This window comes from Bombina bombina, chromosome 2, assembly GCF_027579735.1.
Source record: "Bombina bombina isolate aBomBom1 chromosome 2, aBomBom1.pri, whole genome shotgun sequence".
In the NCBI taxonomy this organism is placed as follows: domain Eukaryota; kingdom Metazoa; phylum Chordata; class Amphibia; order Anura; family Bombinatoridae; genus Bombina; species Bombina bombina.
In genome coordinates this window covers 898,971,139-898,988,716 of record NC_069500.1, presented here as the reverse complement: position 1 = coordinate 898,988,716, position 17,578 = coordinate 898,971,139, and the positions used below count along the sequence as shown (strand labels likewise).

Here is a 17,578-nt window from a genome sequence, read left to right as displayed (position 1 = left end):
CGGAAGGAGCGAGCTTACGTGCACTCTCATCTTATTTCCCTATTCAGCTTAAGAAAGTTTACAATGAAATCTCATGAGAGTTTAGTCAAATCTCATGAGATCACAGTAAAAGAGTTAATGACATCAGCACTGCTGATGCTGATTGGCTGCTGTTCATTTCTTAATTTTGTTTTTTGTTTTTTATCTGCAGCTGAGCAGCAGTTGCGTATAACTTTTTACACAGAACTTACTCTGCTGAGCTGAGGAAATTGTGAGGTAAAATATCTTCTTTTTTTACATAGAGATGCTCAGGTGATATTTTCCTGTCAGCTTTTTACAGTTATACTGCATCAGTTTCAAGTGATTTAGCATATGAGTATTATGTCCCTTTAAGGAAATATTAACATACTCAAATTAATCAGGAAGTTCAATCTACAAATAAAGAATATTCATAAATGTAATGTTAGAGTTGCATATGTGTGATTTAAAATCAACAAATTATATTATTATGGTATTTTAGACATTTTAAACAAAGTTGTCGAAATTGGCTACTTGATTGCCAAATAAATCTATTTGATCTAATTAAAGGGACATTTAAAAATATATCATATAAATGAAAAAAGTAATTTAAAAAAATAGTGATAGAAAACCTAACACTACTGCTGACGTGCAATGATATTTATGGATGAAGTCTTTTAAATAAAATTTAAAATTTTAATCCATAATTTTAAGCATCCTGTCTCCCATTTTAACAGTGCATTTGTTTTAAAATGTATTATTTGTTTTACTTATAACCAATTGGGCAGTACAGCCAATCAGAAGCTGTATCACAGCGTTGAGATTAGTAATTGGCTGCTTGAAGTTAAGGAACTATATACAAAGGTTTAAAAATTGGAGTTGAAAGCATTTTTCTAAATTCAGATGGGGCGTATATTAGATTAGATTATAGATTATACTATAGTGCAGCAGTAACGTTTGGTTTACTATCACTTTAAGTTAAAGTTGATAAAAATTTACTTTGAAACTTACAGGTAGAGCATGTCTCTCATTGGCTGATAAAGACAATGCCCACAGCTCTATTTGTGGACAGGGATATGTGTGTACCAGCATAAATATATACATAATAGTGTTTTTTCCGGTCAAAAACACAATTTTTGTTTTAAATAAAAAAATAAAGAACATACAAAAAAAATATTGTAATATATTTTAAAATACCTTCTTTTGTAGACAACATAGAAAAAAAAACCTTTAAAGGGACAGTATACACCAAATTTAATTTAACTGCATGTAATAGACACTACTATAAAGAATAATATGCACAGATACTGATATAAAAATCTGGTATAACGTACTTAGAAGCTCCCAGTTTAGCACTGTTTAAAAGGTTAGCTGGAACACTTACTGCAAGTGGTTCTATAGCAAAAAAGCAGACACTCCCCCCTCCTTTGCATATGAAAAGACTCCTTACACAAACAGGAGCAAGCTGGAGTAGGCATACATCAGTATTCTCCTAAAACTTTGGGGCTTGGTTAGGAGTCTGTAAATCAGTACAATGTTATTTAAAAATAAGCAAAACTATACATTAAAAAAAAAAAAAAAAAGCTGTATAGACTATATAAATAGATAATCTACAAAACATTTATGCAAAGAAAAATCTAGTGTATAATGTCCCTTTAGTGTCCTTTAAACCCAGATTTCGCATACATTTCTATATCATAATATAAATCTGAAGTGGTAAGAGTTCAAGATAAAATGAAAGTATTTCTCTATGACTGAACATGTGCTTAGCTAAATGATTTCATCCAAATATGTTATCTTGTTTTAGCTGCAGTAGGCACAACAAAATTCCATGTACCTGCCACTGAGTAGAAAACCAACGACTCCGGCCAGTAGAATTACCCCCACAGTGACCGACACAGCAATTATAGGAATCTGGCTCTGATCACCGGTTGCAGCAAACGCTGAATAGATAAACAGAAAATGGAGATTACGGTTTCAATTATAACAAACACACAGGAGGCCTCATAGCTTTTTGTGACTCTGCAACTTTAGCAAAACTGTTTTAGATTAAGATATTGCACCTAGTGCAGTAACATGATTGATTGTCTTAAACTCAACATTTGACAGTAGGAACTAATTGCATAGAACTATTTTGTTATGCCCTTAAAAACAAAATAAAACAGACTTACAAAACTAAAATTCATTCTATGGCAAATGAAAATCTTGGGGACAAATTGCAAAATATTCAAAGTGAATGGGAGGATATTTACCATTCCCAATAGATATATTATAATACTAACTTTATAATACAAACTAATCATACTGCAAATACTGTATAATAAATTTGTAAAATTGATTTTAAAATATTCAATTACATTTTTTCTAATAAAGCTTTTTTATTTTGTAAACCAAAATCCAAACATCAAACGTGTTACATTTGAAATCTTACATATCTATTTCTGTATTTTAATTATTATAATTTTTTTTGCAAAATAGTTATACCATTTCGTCAATGCCATGCTTTATGGGAGCAAAACACAGGCACTCAGTGTACAAGTAAAATATAGTGGCTAATTGATTACATATTAATAAGATACAAAAAAAAGTCTGTTCAGTCTGAAAGAAAAATGTAAAACAGTTTTGTTTGTTTATTTTTCAATAAAAAAAATGGGTGTTTCTGTGCTGAATAAACTATTTTTCTGTTTCAGGTTGACTTAATCAGCCAGAGAACAGAAGAATCCCAGTTATCAGCTGTATCTAACGGTATGTTAAAAACATAAATGATGCTTACCTGATAATTTAATTTGCTTCTGTAGGAGGAGAGTCCATGGCATTATTCCTTACTGTTGGAAAATACTGAACCTGGCCACCAGGAGGAGGCAAAGACTACCCAACCAAAGGCTTAAATACTCCCCCCACTTCCCTCATACCCCAGTCATTCTTGTATCCCTGAGCGATGACCTCCAGGACCCACGGGTCTTGCACGTCCCCAAATCAAGCATCTGAAAAGAGCGACAGTCTGCCCCCTACAAGATCCAGAGATCCTTCCTGCTGACTTTATCTCAACGGGTTTCTTGCTCTGCTTGGATTTATTCCAGGACTGAGCCGGCTTCCAAGTCCCCTTGGATTGCTCTGATTTTGCGGAGGGCTGCTAACGTTGGGATTTATCTGAACGAAAAGAACGAAAATTAGGACCTTGTCCCTTAGGCTTGTTCTTCTTATCCTGTGGTAAAAAGGCACCTTTGCCTCCAATAACCATGGAGATAATCGAGTCCAGGCCTGGACCAAATAGAATCTTTCCCTTAAATCGAAGGGAAAGAAGTCTTGACTTAGAAGTCATGTCCGCAGACCAGGACGTAAGCCAGAGTGCCCTATGGGCTTGAACAGAAAAACCTGAAGCCTTGGAATTCAGGCGAATATTTGCATATTTACATCACAAATAAAAGAATAAGCCACCCTTAAGGCCTTAATTCTTTCCGGATCACATCAAGGGGACCCTCCCCCTTGATCAATTCAGATAGGGAGTCGCACCAGTAGGTAGCTGCTCCAGCAACCGCAGCAACAGCCGTTGCCAGTTGAAACAAATATCCCGTTTGTTGAAACATCTTTCTTAACAGGGTTCCAATCTTCTTATCCATGGGCCCTTTAAACAACAAACTATCTTCAAGCGGATAGTAGTGAGTTTAGCAGGCGTGGAGATAGCGCCATCCACCTTGGGGATGAAATCCCACAACTCCAATTGAGAGTCCGCGACCGGGAACAATTTTTTTAAAGGAAGAAGGGGAAAATGAAGAACTAATTATTTCCTATTCATTCTTAATAATGTTCGCCATCTTTACGGGAACCGGGAAAATTTGTGGTACAACCCTGTCCTTATAGACCTTATCTAATTTAGGAATCAAAGGTTCCTCAGGCAATTTGGGCTCTGAAACCTCTAATGTAGCCAAAACTTCCTTCAGCAGAAAGCGTAAATGCTCAATCCTAAATCTAAAGTCTGGTTCCTCAGCAGCTGGAGGCTTAGTGGCAGCAGATTCCCACCGAGAAAGAGCACCCTCTGAAGTATCAGGCGCCTTCATCATCGTGTAATCTTGTATCAGATAAATCCAATAAGCTAGTAGATGACCTCTGGGAAGGATAGCAATATTTGACCTTGCGCTTTGCAGGGTGAGGTAAAGCACTAAAGGCCGCAGACACTGCCATCTGTAACTGCTCAGTAAATTCTGGCGGTAAAAGGGCCCCTCCAGATGGAGGATTAGGAGTGCTACAGGAAGCTGCATGTGTATTAGGAGATGACTGTAGGGTGTGCACCACACAGGACGGAGACTCCTCAGAGGTGGATGGCTCAGTGGTATAAAACATATTAACTTTCTTTGACATGATTACTTTATCAAGGCATGTGGAACATAATTGAGCAGGCGGGTATACTGTGGCTTTCTCACAATATAAACAGGTATTAGACTTAGGTAAAGAGGGAGTACCCTCTAACGAATCAGCATCTGTATACCCCCAATGGCTGGGGCACTCACCACCTCCTATGACCCAGGCTAAACAGAGAAACCGCTTCTTCTCCATTAAACCGCACGGTCAGGAAATGCAGAGCGCAATGCAGGACCGCCCCTGCTATACTAGTAAAAAAAGCGCACCAAACCTTTCAGGTTGCGCAGCTCCCAAAAACTAAAGTGAAAACCCTGTACATTCCAACATCTGCTTGAGCCTCATCTCACACATGTCGCAGCATAATCAAATAAACTTATGTGATTAATCCCCACTGTTCAATAATCCCCCTTCAGAGATATTAACCCTTGATTCCATACAGATAAAAGGAGCCACACTGTGACCCTGTCTTCTTGCATTATCATATGTATATAAAAAAATTTACCGATCTTACCGGAATCTATGCCGTGGAACAGAAACATAGCCTCTCAAGTTTGACAGTAGTTGTCTTGTAGCATCGCTCCTGACATGGACTTGAGTGATGAAAGCAGGCAGTGAAACTCGTCAACACTGATTGCTTAGGAGCTGTTAATACGAGTCTGGATGAGTTCGCAGAAAGACTCTCCCTGCATCTGCAGACTCTAACATTCGTCAATGCTCTCATTGAGAGGCTGACAAGACTACTTGTCCTATTTCAAAGGACAGATACCCTCCATAAGGAACTACTCCGAATCTTATGCCACTTCTCTCCCAACCTCTTGTGACGAAAGGCAAAGAATGACTGGGATATGAGGGAAGTTGGGGCAGTATTTAAGCCTTTGGCTGTGGTGTCTTTGCCTCCTCCTGGTGGCCAGGTTCAGTATTTCCCAACAGTAAGAAATGATGCCATGGACTCTCCTCATATTAAGAAGGAAATACTGTTAAATTTACCATAACTTTAAGCAACTTTTACTTAGTCTTTGTTTCATACAATTTGTTTTTAAAATAATACATTTAACTGCTTTCACATATATGACAGAGAACTTTTGAGTAATAGAATAACTGTCTGACTATATATTTATATATTTCTTACTCAGCATCAAGACACAATTTTCATAGTTTAAAAGTGTCATTCGATTTCGATTTTTAACATTTCATTAAACTTCATGAAGAAAGTGTTTACTAAAGGGACACAAAAGTCAAAATTAAACTTTCATGATTTAAATAGAACATGTCATTTTAAGTCAGTTCTTTATTTACTTTTATTATAAAATGTACTTTGTTCTTTGTGTATCCTTTGTTGAAAAGTATACATAGGTAGATTCAGGGGAAGCAATGCACTACTGGGAGCTAGCTTCTGATTGGTGGCTACTGTTGTCTTTGGTTGACCAGATGTGTTCAGCTAGCTCTCAGTAGTAGGAACTGACTTTAACTATGTGTTTAACCCATTTGCAGGTGTTAAACACATATTATATGTAAGCAACAGTAAAAGGATAAAATGCTCTTACACATTACAACATTTTCTTTTGGCATTTTATGTCCATTTAAAGACAAATTGACATTTTCTCCAACTGAGTTAAATCATGTGAGGAGACAAGGGCCAATGTGTTAACCTATCCAATCAAGCAGTATGGATGAGGCCTGTTGAAGCATTTAGCCTATGAGAGGATTTTTGGAGCAAGTATAAGAATTTCCTGTTATGATAATGATCTTCTGTCTCTCAGTGCTATTACATGAACATAGGCTGATACACATTTAAATGACTTACACACTGGGCTGGTTTCAAACTCAAATCTGCGACTGAAAGCCCCATACCCAGCGGCAGTGCGTGCTCGTATCTGGAATATGTACGTTGATGCAGGTTTCAGTCCCTCTGCAATGGTATCTGTGTCTTTGGATTTGATGATGGTGTAGCTGGTTTCTTGGTCCTTATTTAGATTTAAAAAAAAAAAAAGGTTAAAATGTTAAGTTATACAATAAAATAAAATCTGTATTAGTACATATATGTTTTTTTTCTATGTGTGTTTTTTTAATTAAAGGGACAATCTAGTCAAAATTAAATTTTCATGATTCAGATAGGGCATGCAATTTTAAACAACTTTACCATTTATTTTTTTCATCAAATTTGCTTTGTTCTCTTGGTATTCTTTGTTCAAAGCTAAACCTATGTAGATTCATAGGCTTATTTCTAAGCCCTTGAAGGTCGCCACTTATTTCAGTGCATTTTGCCATTTTATCACAGCTAGACAGCGCTAGGACACGTGTTCCATATAGATAACATTGTGTGGAGTTATTTATGAGTCAGCACTGATTGGATAAAATGCAAGTCTATCAAAAGACCTGAGATAAGGGGCAGTGTGCAGAGGCATAGATACAAGGTAATCAGAGGTAAAAAGTTTATTAATATAACTGTGTTGGTTATGCAAAACTGTAGAATGGGTAATACAGGGATTATCTATCTTTTTAAACAATAAGATTTTCAAGTAGACTGTCATATTCTAGCAATTCTATCAAAGCATCGTTTATACGGCTTTGCAAAACAGATTCCATAAAATATTATGGAATGGCCTAAATTAAAATTAAAATAAATGTGAATAAAAATAATAATTTTTTTAATATTATATATTATTATTATATATTTACAAAGCACAACTATAGCCTGCAAAGCTAGGGCAACAGTTGCATCTTTAAAGACTACCTTGCAAAAATATAGTAAAAGCAAAATCAAAACAAAAAGGAAAACAATATTTCTAAAAAACAGTACGTTCCTTAAAGGGACACTGAACTCAATTTTTTTTCTTTCGTGATTCAGATAGAGCATGTAATTTTAAGCAACTTTCTAATTTACTCCTATTATCAATTTTTCTTCGTTCTCTTGCTTTCTTTATTTGAAAAAGAAGGCATCTAAGCTTTTTTTTTGGTTCAGACCATGGAAAGCACTTGTTTATTGGTAGGTGAATGTACCCACCAATCAGCAAGAACAACACAGTGTGTTCACCAAAAATGGTCCGGCATCTAAACTTACATTCTTGCATTTCAAATAAAGATACCAAGAGAATGAAAAGAATGTGATAATAGGAGTAAATTAGAAAGTTGCTTAAAATTGCATGCTCTATCTGAATCACAATAGAAAAAATTTGGGTTCAGTGTCCCCTTAAAGGGATATGAAACCCAAACATTTTCTTTTCAGACAGAGCATACCAATTTAAAAATACGTTTCCAATTTACTTTTATTATCAAATTTGCTTTGTTCCCATTAATTTTTGTGTTTAAGAGATACCTAGGTAGGTATCTGGAGCAGTACATGGCAGGAAATAGTGTAGTCTATGAGTATGGCTGGTACAACTGAAACGCATTAGACAAACACTGACGATAACTATTTGTGTGTGAGCTGCTGTTTTTAACATTGATGGAATAAAAAATATTTGTATTTACTTATTTCGATTAGGACATCTACTTTTTCCTTAGGAAATAGTGCTGCTATCTAGTGCTCTTGCAAATGAATAACATCCTTACAAAATTGCTGCCTTATAGTGCCCAAGAAATAGGCCGGCTCCTAAGCATATGTACCTGCTTTTCAACAAACGTTACCAAGAGAACAAATACAAATTGATGCATGCTCTATCTGAGTCATGAAATAAACATTTTGGGTCTCATATCCCTTTAACATTAAAATTTAATAGAGCAGGCCAGTAGGTAAAAAGAAAGTGGTAACAACTTAGATATTTGGCCTGATAAACAGGTTTCAGACCCAGAAGGAGTCAATGTTAGCGCTTAAAAGGACAGTAAGGTCAAAACTAAACTTAAATGGATTGGATAGCACAAGAGGTTTTACAACACTTTGCAATTTAGTTCTCTTGGTATCCTTAGTAATCCTAGGTGAGCTCAGGAGCGTGCACGTGTCTTTAGCACTCTATGGCAGCAGTGTTTGCAACATTATTTGTAGCAATGTTATAAATAAATAACAAACACTGTTGCCATAGAGTCTTAAAGACAGGTGCACACTTCTGAGCTCTTATCAGCCTATCTAGGTTTAGTCTTCAACAAAGAATACCTACAAAACAAAGCATATTTGATAATAGAAGTAAATTGAAAAGCTGTTTAAAATTGTATGCTCTATTAATCATTAATGTTTAATTTTGAATTTATTGTCCCTTTAAGTCTGTGAGTATCGCATTTTAAGCCAATGACAGGAACCAGGCTGGGGTGTATTTAGTGAGCATAATTTAAATAGCATAAAAAAAGAGAACACTAAAATGGTAGTTGGTAGCTAAATCAATCTCAACTTAAAGGGACATGAAACCCAAATTTTTTTCTTTCATGATTTGGAAAGAGCATGCAATTTTAAACAATTTTCTATTATCTAATTTGCTTCATTCTTTTCATATCCTTTGTTGAAAATCATATCTAAATAGTCCCAGTAGCTGCTGATTGGTGACTGCACATAGATGCCTCATGTGATTGACTCACCCATGTGCATTGTTATTTCTTAAACAAAGGATATCTGAAGAATGAAGCTAGTTAAATAAAAGAAGTAAAATGGAATGTTGTTTAAAATGATATTCTCTATCCGAATCATGAAAGAAAAATATTGGGTTTCATATCCCTTTAAGTAATTTCAGGGCTGCAGCTTAGTTATATATCCTAGCAGAAATATTATTTTTCACTGGCTGCTTTGTGGAACAAAGTACACAGAACTATGAAGATCATATCCCATTGTCAAAGCAAGAGCATATAATAAAAGTGTGACTCTCTTGAGATGTGGTTCTTTTTACGAGAGTGAATCTGTAAATAAGATATGTTTCTGGTACACAAAATCTACCCCAGTGAAACATTGATCCCTAACCTCATTTTAGAAATAATCTATCACACTGGGAAATGTGCTATGCAATTTAGAAACCCCCAAAGCTATTTGTCCACAATTTCCACAAAACCTGTTCTATTTTTGATTGCTTCTAAATATCACAATGCATTTAGCTAGAAAAACAGAAGTTGGTGAGGTAGGCTCACTTAAAGGGACATTAAACACTAAATAAAAGATAGACAGAATGATGCATTCAAAGAAAAGATTAGCCTGAGAATATTATGTAGATGTATTTTTTAAAGTTTCATTAGTTGTTTAAATATTGACAAAATAAGTGTAAAGTTTTAGTGGCTATAAAACAATGGGAGTTGCCATGTCGTACCTTAGGTCACCTCCTCTCATGTGGCCAATTAGGGACGGTTATAAATAGTTCACTAGAGTGTGCAGCCAATGGCTGTGTGGAATATAATAGTGCTCTGCACTTCCTTTTCTAACAAGAACTTTAAAGCTCACAATTTCAGAATGGAATTACAGGAAAAGGGGACAAAATAAATAATGAAAGTATATTGTAGAGTTTTTTTTATATATATACGATTTATCATTGTATATTACCATCTCAAAGTGTTTCAAGTCCCTTTAAAGGTATACTAGAGTCAAAATTAAACTTTCACGATTCAGAAAAAGCGTTCCAATTAATTTCCATTATCAAACAGTGCACAATCTTTTATATGCACACTTTATGAGACACTTTATGAGACACCATCTCCCACTGGGCATGTGCAAGAATTCACAGTATATATGTATTTGCATTTTGTAATTGGCTCATGACTTTCACATGATGAAGGGGGAAGGAAAACTGAACTAGCTTTGAAATTTGTCAGAATAAAAATCTGCTAATATGAAAGTGCTTTTGCATTGTCTTTTTATTATTCATTTGAGTATGCAAATATACTGTATTTCATGGTCACTCAACCAAAGAAAGACTGGCAAAGTTATCAACTATGCAAGAATATTAAGCAAGATGGATCTTATTCTTTATAGTAACTAATTAAAAGGACATAAACAGATGGATTAGAATTATGGTATTTTTAATTAATTTTAATTATAATAATGAAATAATATATATGTTGTGTTTGCATCACCACAAAACACACTGGCTACTTGGCTATTTGAGATCAGAAATAAAAGCTGTCATCAGATATTTCAAAGTAAAATTTTTAAATCAAATTGACATTTAGAAGTAAAATTATAATAAATTTTTATTTTTCTAAATGTTCATTAAATATATCATAAATTAAGATCTGCTTTGGAAAAGATCTGTACAAAAATCCATTATGAGCATTTAAAATGGTGCTAATAAAAGAAAAAAATTGTAGGCTTTTGCTCTTGCAAATACACCACTTAAAAATACTGTGTGTCTCACATTACAAACTTTCTGCCAGATTACGAGTTTTGTGGTAAGAGGGGTGCGTTGCTAACTTGCACGTTATTGTTACCTCTCACTTCCTACAGCGCTGGTATTACAGGTTTTTATAAACCCGGCGTTAAAAGACAAGAAGTGAGCGTAGAGCAAAATTGAGCTCCATACCGCACTACAATACCAGCGCTGCTTAAATCAGCGATGAGCTGGTTGTACGTGCTCGTGCACGATTTCACCATAGACATCAATGGGAAGAGCCGGCTGAGAAAAAGTCTAACACCTGCAATAAAGCAGTGTAAAGCTCCGTAACACAGCACCATTGATTCCTATGGGGAAACACATTTTATGTTTACACCTAACACCCTAACATGAACCCCGAGTCTAAACACCCCTAATCTTACACTTATTAACCACTAATCTGCCGTCCCCGACATCGCCGCCACTATAATAAACATATTAACCCCTAAACCGCCACACTCCCGCATCACAAACATTAGTTAAATATTATTAACCCCTAATCTGCCGCCCCTAACATCACCGCCACCTATCTACAATTATTAACCTAGTTTTAAATAGGAATTATTTAGTTATTAATTGTAGGTTTTATTTAGATTTATTTTAATTATATTTAAGTTAGGGGGTGTTATGGTTAGACTTAGGTTTACGGGTTAATAAATATAGTATAGTGGCGGCGAAGTTGGGGGTGGCAGATTAGGGGTTAATAATATTTAACTAGTGTTTACGATGCGGGAGTGCAGTGGTTTAGGGGTTAATATGTTTATTATAGTGGCAGCGATGTCGGGAGCGGCAGATTAGCGGTCAATAATTTTATTTTAGTGTTTGGGATGCAGGAGGGGCTCGGTTTAGGGGTTAATAGGTAGTTTATGGGTGTTAGTGTACTTTTTAGCACTTTAGTTATGAGTTTTATGCTACAGCTTTGTAGTGCAAAACTCATAACTACTGACTTTAGAATGCGTTACGAATCTTGCGGGATAGGCTGTACCGCTCACTTTTTGGCCTAAAAAAAAAAGCTTGTAATACCGGCGCAATGGAAGTCCCATTGAAAAAAGACTTTACGCAAATTGCGTAAGTTGGTTTGCGGTAAGGCCAAAAAAGTGTGCGGGACAGCTGTACCTACAAGACTCGTAATAGCAGCAGTAGTAAAAAAGCAGCGTTATGAGCCTGAACGCTGCTTTTTTACTCATAACGCAAAACTCGTAATCTAGCCGATTGTATTATGACTGTTTAATATCCCATTAAAGCACTGCAACTCTTATTTTTTATAACTATTCTATCTAAAATTCATACGTTTTCTTTTAAATAGTATTTGTTGTTTGTTTCACTTTTGCTAATCTTGCAAATTTGTCTGAAATTATAAAATGTAATTTATCTATCTATCTATCTGAGATCCAGCTCCCTTAAACCCTGTTGTCTGGGTTTTGATGATGTCACCAATATTCCCAGAATGCCCAGGTGATGCCAGAGCCCTAGACCACCAGAGATGCAGAGTAAGTGCAGGAGGGCTACAATGAGCTCCGAAGGCGTCCCCGAATGATGACACATAGGGGCCGATTTACTAAGCAAGACTGCTGCTGCTTAACCCGACCGCCCCCTCTGAGGTGGCAGACTGCAATCATCCTGATCAGATATGATCAGAATGGTTGACACCCCATGCTAGCAGCTGATTGACCATGAATGTGCAGGGGGCGGCATTGCACAAGCATTTATCAATGTCATTGTCGGACATTTATCGATGTCGGACGGACATGATTCGCTATAGCGAATCATGTCCGCCCGCCATATAATAAATCGGCCCCATAGTCATCATCCGTGCTAAATACATTGTGCAGATGACAACCACTTGTTATCATTCCCAATGAAATGATTTTGCGTGAGTTCTCTCCATGCCGGCGAGGTTCTGAATATTAGGCCCCAAATCGAAAAAGAAACATTTTGGGTTTCATGTCCCTTTTAAATAACCCTTTTAAGCTTTTTTTTTTTTTTACCAAGCTGCAATAACTAAATCAGAAAACCCTTGTTCTTTGGTAGATTTTTTTACTGATGAGCACTAGATGAAAAATAGCAGTTCAACATAACGAAAAACATAATTTATGCTTACCTGATAAATTTATTTCTCTTGTAGTGTATCCAGTCCACGGATCATCCATTACTTATGGAATATATTCTCCTTCCCAACAGGAAGTTGCAAGAGTCCACCCACAGCAAAGCTGCTATATAGCTCCTCCCCTAACTGCCATATTCAGTCATTCGACCGAAAACATGCAGAGAAAGGAAAAACCATAGGGTGCAGTGGTGACTGTAGTTCAAATGAAAAAATTACCTGCCTTAAAGTGACAGGGCGGGCCGTGGACTGGATACACTACAAGAGAAATAAATTTATCAGGTAAGCATAAATTATGTTTTCTCTTGTTAAGTGTATCCAGTCCACGGATCATCCATTACTTATGGAATACCAATACCAAAGCTAAAGTACACGGATGATGAGAGGGACAAGGCAGGTACTTAAACGGAAGTTACCACTGCCTGTAAAAAAAAACTTTCTCCCAAAAATAGCCTCCGAAGAAGCAAGGTATCAAATTTGTTAAATTTGAAAAAGTATGAAGCGCAGACCAAGACTCCGTCTTGTAAATCTGTTCAACAGAAGCCACATTTAAAAAAGGCCCAAGTGAAAACCACAGCTCTAGTAGAATGAGCTGCCATCCCTTCAGGAGGCTGCTGTCCAGCATTCTCATAAGCTAAATGAATTATGCTTTTTAAAAAAAAGACAGAGAGGCTGCTGAAGTCTTTTGACCTCTCCTCTGTCCAGAATAGACAACAAACAAGGTGAACGTTTGATGAAAACTGTAGTAACTTGTAAGTAAAACTTTAAAGCACAAACCACGTCCAATATTGTGTAATAGACGTTCCTTCTTTGAGGAAGGATTAGGATACAAGCATGGAACAACTATCTCTTGAGTGATGTTCTTGTTAGATACCACCTTAGGAAAAAACCCAGGTTGGTACGCAGGACTACCTTATCCATACGAAGGACCAGATAAGGAGAATCACATTGTAACACAGATAACTTGGAGACTCTACGAGTCGAGGAAATAGCTACCCAAAAGGAACTTTCCAAGATAAAGATTGATATCAATGGAACAAAAAAGGTTCAAACGGAACTTCTTGAAGAGCCTTAAGAACCAGGTTTAAGCTCCATGGTGGAGCAACAGTTTTAAACACAGGCTTGGATCTAACCAAAGCCTGACCAAATGCCTGAACGTCTAGAATACCTGCCAGACGCTGGTGCAAAAAAATAGACAGAGTAAAAATCTGTCCCTTTTAAGGAATTAGCTGACAACCCTTTTCTCAAAAACATCTTGGAGAAAAGATAATATCCTGGGAATCCAGGCTTTACTCCATGAGTAACCCTTGGATTCATAACAATCAGATATTTACACCATATCTATGTTCAATTTTCCTAGAGACAGGCTTTCATGTCTGTATTTAAGGTATCAATGACTGACTCGGAGAAGCCATGCTTTGATAACATCAAGCGTTCAGTCTCCAGGCAGTCCATCTCAGATTGATTCTATTTAGATGGTTGAAAGGACCCTGAGGTAGAGGGACCTGTCTCAGAAGCAGAGACCGTGATGGAAAGGATGACATGTCCACCAGATCTGCATACCAGGTCCTGCGTGGCTACGCAGGCGCTGTCAAAAACACCAAAGCCCTTTCCTGCTTGGTCTGGACCTCCGGAGGAAATCCCATTCCCCCGGGAAGAAAAGTCTGACGACTTAGAAAATCCACCTCCCAGTTTTCAACACCTGGGATATGGATAGCTGATAGACAAGAGTGAGTCTCTGTCCAGTGAATTATTGTAAGACTTCTAACATCACTAGGGAACTTCTGTTCCCCCTTGATGGCTGATGTAAGCCACAGTCGTGTATATTGTCCGACTGAGTATGATGTACCTCAGAGTTGCTAACTGAGGCCAAGTCTGAAGAGCATGGAATATCACTCCCAGAATAGTTATTAGAAGGAGGGTCTCCTCCTAAGTCCACTATCCCTAAGCCTTCAGGGAGTTCCAGACTGCATCCCAACCTAAAAGGCTGGCATCCATTGTAACAATTGTCCCAACTGACCTGCGGAAGGTCATATCCTTGGACAGATGGACCCGACATAGTCACCAGAGAATAGAATCTCTGGTCTCTTGGTCCAGGATCAACAGGGGGACAAATCTGTGTAATCCCTGTTCCTCTGACTGAGCATGCATAGTTGCAGCGGTCTGAAATGTAGACGTGCAAACGGTACTATGTCCCTTGCCGCTACCTATTAAGCCGATTTCATTCATGTACTGAGCCACCGAAGGGCGCGGATGGGATGAAAAACACGGCAGAAATTTAGAAACTTTGACAACCTGAACTCCGTCAGGTAAATTTTCATTTCTACAGAATCTATCAGAGTCCCTAGGAGGGAAACCCTTGAGATTGGGGATAGAGAACTCTTTCCTTGTTCACTTTCCACCCATGTGATCTCAGAAATGCCAGTACTATGTCCGTATGAGACTTGGCAATTTGGATGTTTGACGCCTGTATCAGGATGTCGTCTAACTAAGGGGCCATTTCTATGCCCCGCGGCCTAAGGACCGCCAAAGCGACCCCAGAACCTCCATAAAGATTCTTGAGGCTGTAGATATCCCAAAGGAAAGAGCTACAAACTGGTAATGCCTGTCTAGAAAGGCAAACCTGAAAAACTAAGGTGATCGTTATGCATCACAATGTGAGGATAAGCATCCTTCAAATCCATTGTAGTCCTCTATTGACTCTCCTGGATCATAGTTTACTCTCCTGGATCATAGTACGAATAGTTTCCATCTTAAATGACGGAATTCTGAGGAATTTGTTTAAGATCTTTAGATCCAAAATAGGTCTGATGGTTCCCTCACCTTGGGAACCACAAACAGATTTGAGTAAAAACTCTGTCCCTGTTCCTCTCTTGGAACTGGATGGATCTCGTACACAATGTAAGAATGCCTCCTTCTTTATCTGGTTTGCAGATAATTGTGAAGGCGAAATCTCCCCTTTTTTTGGGGGGAATCTTTGAAATCCAGAAGATATCTCTGGGATATAAATTCCAATGCCTAGGGATCCTGGGCATCTCTTGCCCACGCCCGGGCGAAGAATGAAAGTCTGCCCCCTATAGGATCCGTTACCGGATAGGGGTCCGTTCCTTCATGCTGCCTTAGAGGCAGCAGCAGGCTCCTTGGCCTGCTTATCTTTGTTCCAGGTCCAATTGTCTCCAGACCGCCTTGGACTGAGCAAAAATTCCCTCTTGTTTTGCCTTAGAGGAAGTGGATGCCACACCTGCCCTGAAGTTTTAAAAGGCATGAAAATTAGACCTTCTTTGGCCCTTGATTCCTATCCTGAGGAAGGGCATGACCTTTTCCTCCAGTGATATAAGCAATAATCTCCTTCAAACCAGGCCCGAATAGGGTCTGCCCCTTGAAGGGAAGTTAAGTAGCTTATTTATTAAAGTCACGACAGCTGACCATGATATAAGCCATAGCGCTCTGCGCGCCAGTATAGTAAAAAACAGAATTCTTAGCCGTTAGTCTAGTCAAATAAACAAAGGCATCAGAAAACAAAGGAATTGGCTAGCATAAGCTTGTCAAATATATTCATCCAATGGAGTCGCTAACTGTAAAGCCTCATCAAGAGACTCAACCCAGAACGCCGCAGCAGCAGTGACAGAAGCAATGTATGCAAGGGGCTGCAGGATAAAACCCTGTTGAATAAACATTTTTTTATCCATTGGATCTAAAAAGCACAACTGTCCTCGCCAGAGGTAGTGGTACGCTTAGCTAGAGTAGAAACTCTTCTCTCCACCTTAGGAACTGTCTGCCAGAAGTCCCGTGGTGGTAACTATTAGAAAACATTCTTCTAAAAAATAGGAGGGGAAGAGAACGGCACACCTGGTCTATCCCATTCCTTATTAAAAAAAAATTTAGTAAACCTCTTTAGGTATTGGAAAAACATCAGTACACACCGGCACTGCATATTATTTATCCAGTCTACACAATTTCTCTGGCCCTGCGATTGTACACATTCATTCAGAGCAGCCAAAGCCTCCCTGAGCAACAAGTGGAGGTTCTCAAGCATAAATTTTAAATGTAGAAATATCAGAATCAGGTTAAATCATCTTCCCTGAGTCAAAAAAAAAACACCCACAGACTAAGCATATTGTGAGGTAGTATCATACATGGTTCTTAAAGCGTCTGTATGCTCTGTATCTACCCCCAGAGCTATCTGCTTTCCTTTAATTTCAGGTAGTCTGACTAATACTGCTGCCAGAGTATTATTCACCACCTTTGCCATGTCTTCTAAAATAAACGCTATGGACGCCCTTGATGTACTTGGCGCCATTTGAGCGTGAGTCCCTGAAGCGGGAGTCGAAGGGTCTGACACGTGGGGAGAGTTAATCAGCATAACTTTCCCCTCGACAGAATCCCCTGGTAAAATAAACACTATGGGTGCCCTTGATGTACTTGGCGCCATTTGAGCGTGAGTCCCTAAAGCGGGAGTCAAAAGGTCTGACACGTGGGGAGAGTTAGTCGGCATAACTACCCCCACGACAGAATCCTCTGGTGATAATGTTTTTAAAGACAAAAAATGATCTTTATTGTTTAACATGAAATCAGTACACCTGGTACACATTCTAAGATGGGGTTCCACCATGGCCTTAAAACATAATGAACACAGAGCTTCCTCTATGTCAGACATGTTAGAACAGACTAATAATGAGACTAATAAGCTTGGAAAACACTTTAAATCAAGTTAACAAGCAAATATATAAAACGTTACTGTGCCTTTAAGAGAAACAAATTTTGTCAAAATTTGAAAAACAGTGAAAAAAGAAATTTTTACAGTACATGTAATAAGGTAACAGAGCATTGCACCCACTTG

The 17,578-nt window shown here is 37.8% G+C and overlaps 1 protein-coding gene across 5 annotated transcripts in view; it reads right to left on the bottom strand.

The window, feature by feature from the left end:
- Positions 1-17,578, bottom strand: part of EPHA5 (EPH receptor A5) — a 527,031-nt gene that overhangs the window by 82,406 nt on the left and 427,047 nt on the right. For 2 of the 5 annotated variants that reach the window (XM_053703272.1, XM_053703273.1), the window contains exons 5-6: positions 6,146-6,320; positions 1,835-1,940 (exon numbers count right to left, since the gene is read on the bottom strand). In XM_053703272.1, the coding sequence (XP_053559247.1) occupies positions 1,835-1,940; positions 6,146-6,320 (281 nt within the window). Of the gene's footprint in view, positions 1-1,834; positions 1,941-1,993; positions 2,020-6,145; positions 6,321-17,578 lie in introns of all 5 variants that reach the window. The other 3 variants (XM_053703274.1, XM_053703271.1, XM_053703275.1) reach the window with 3 other exon arrangements.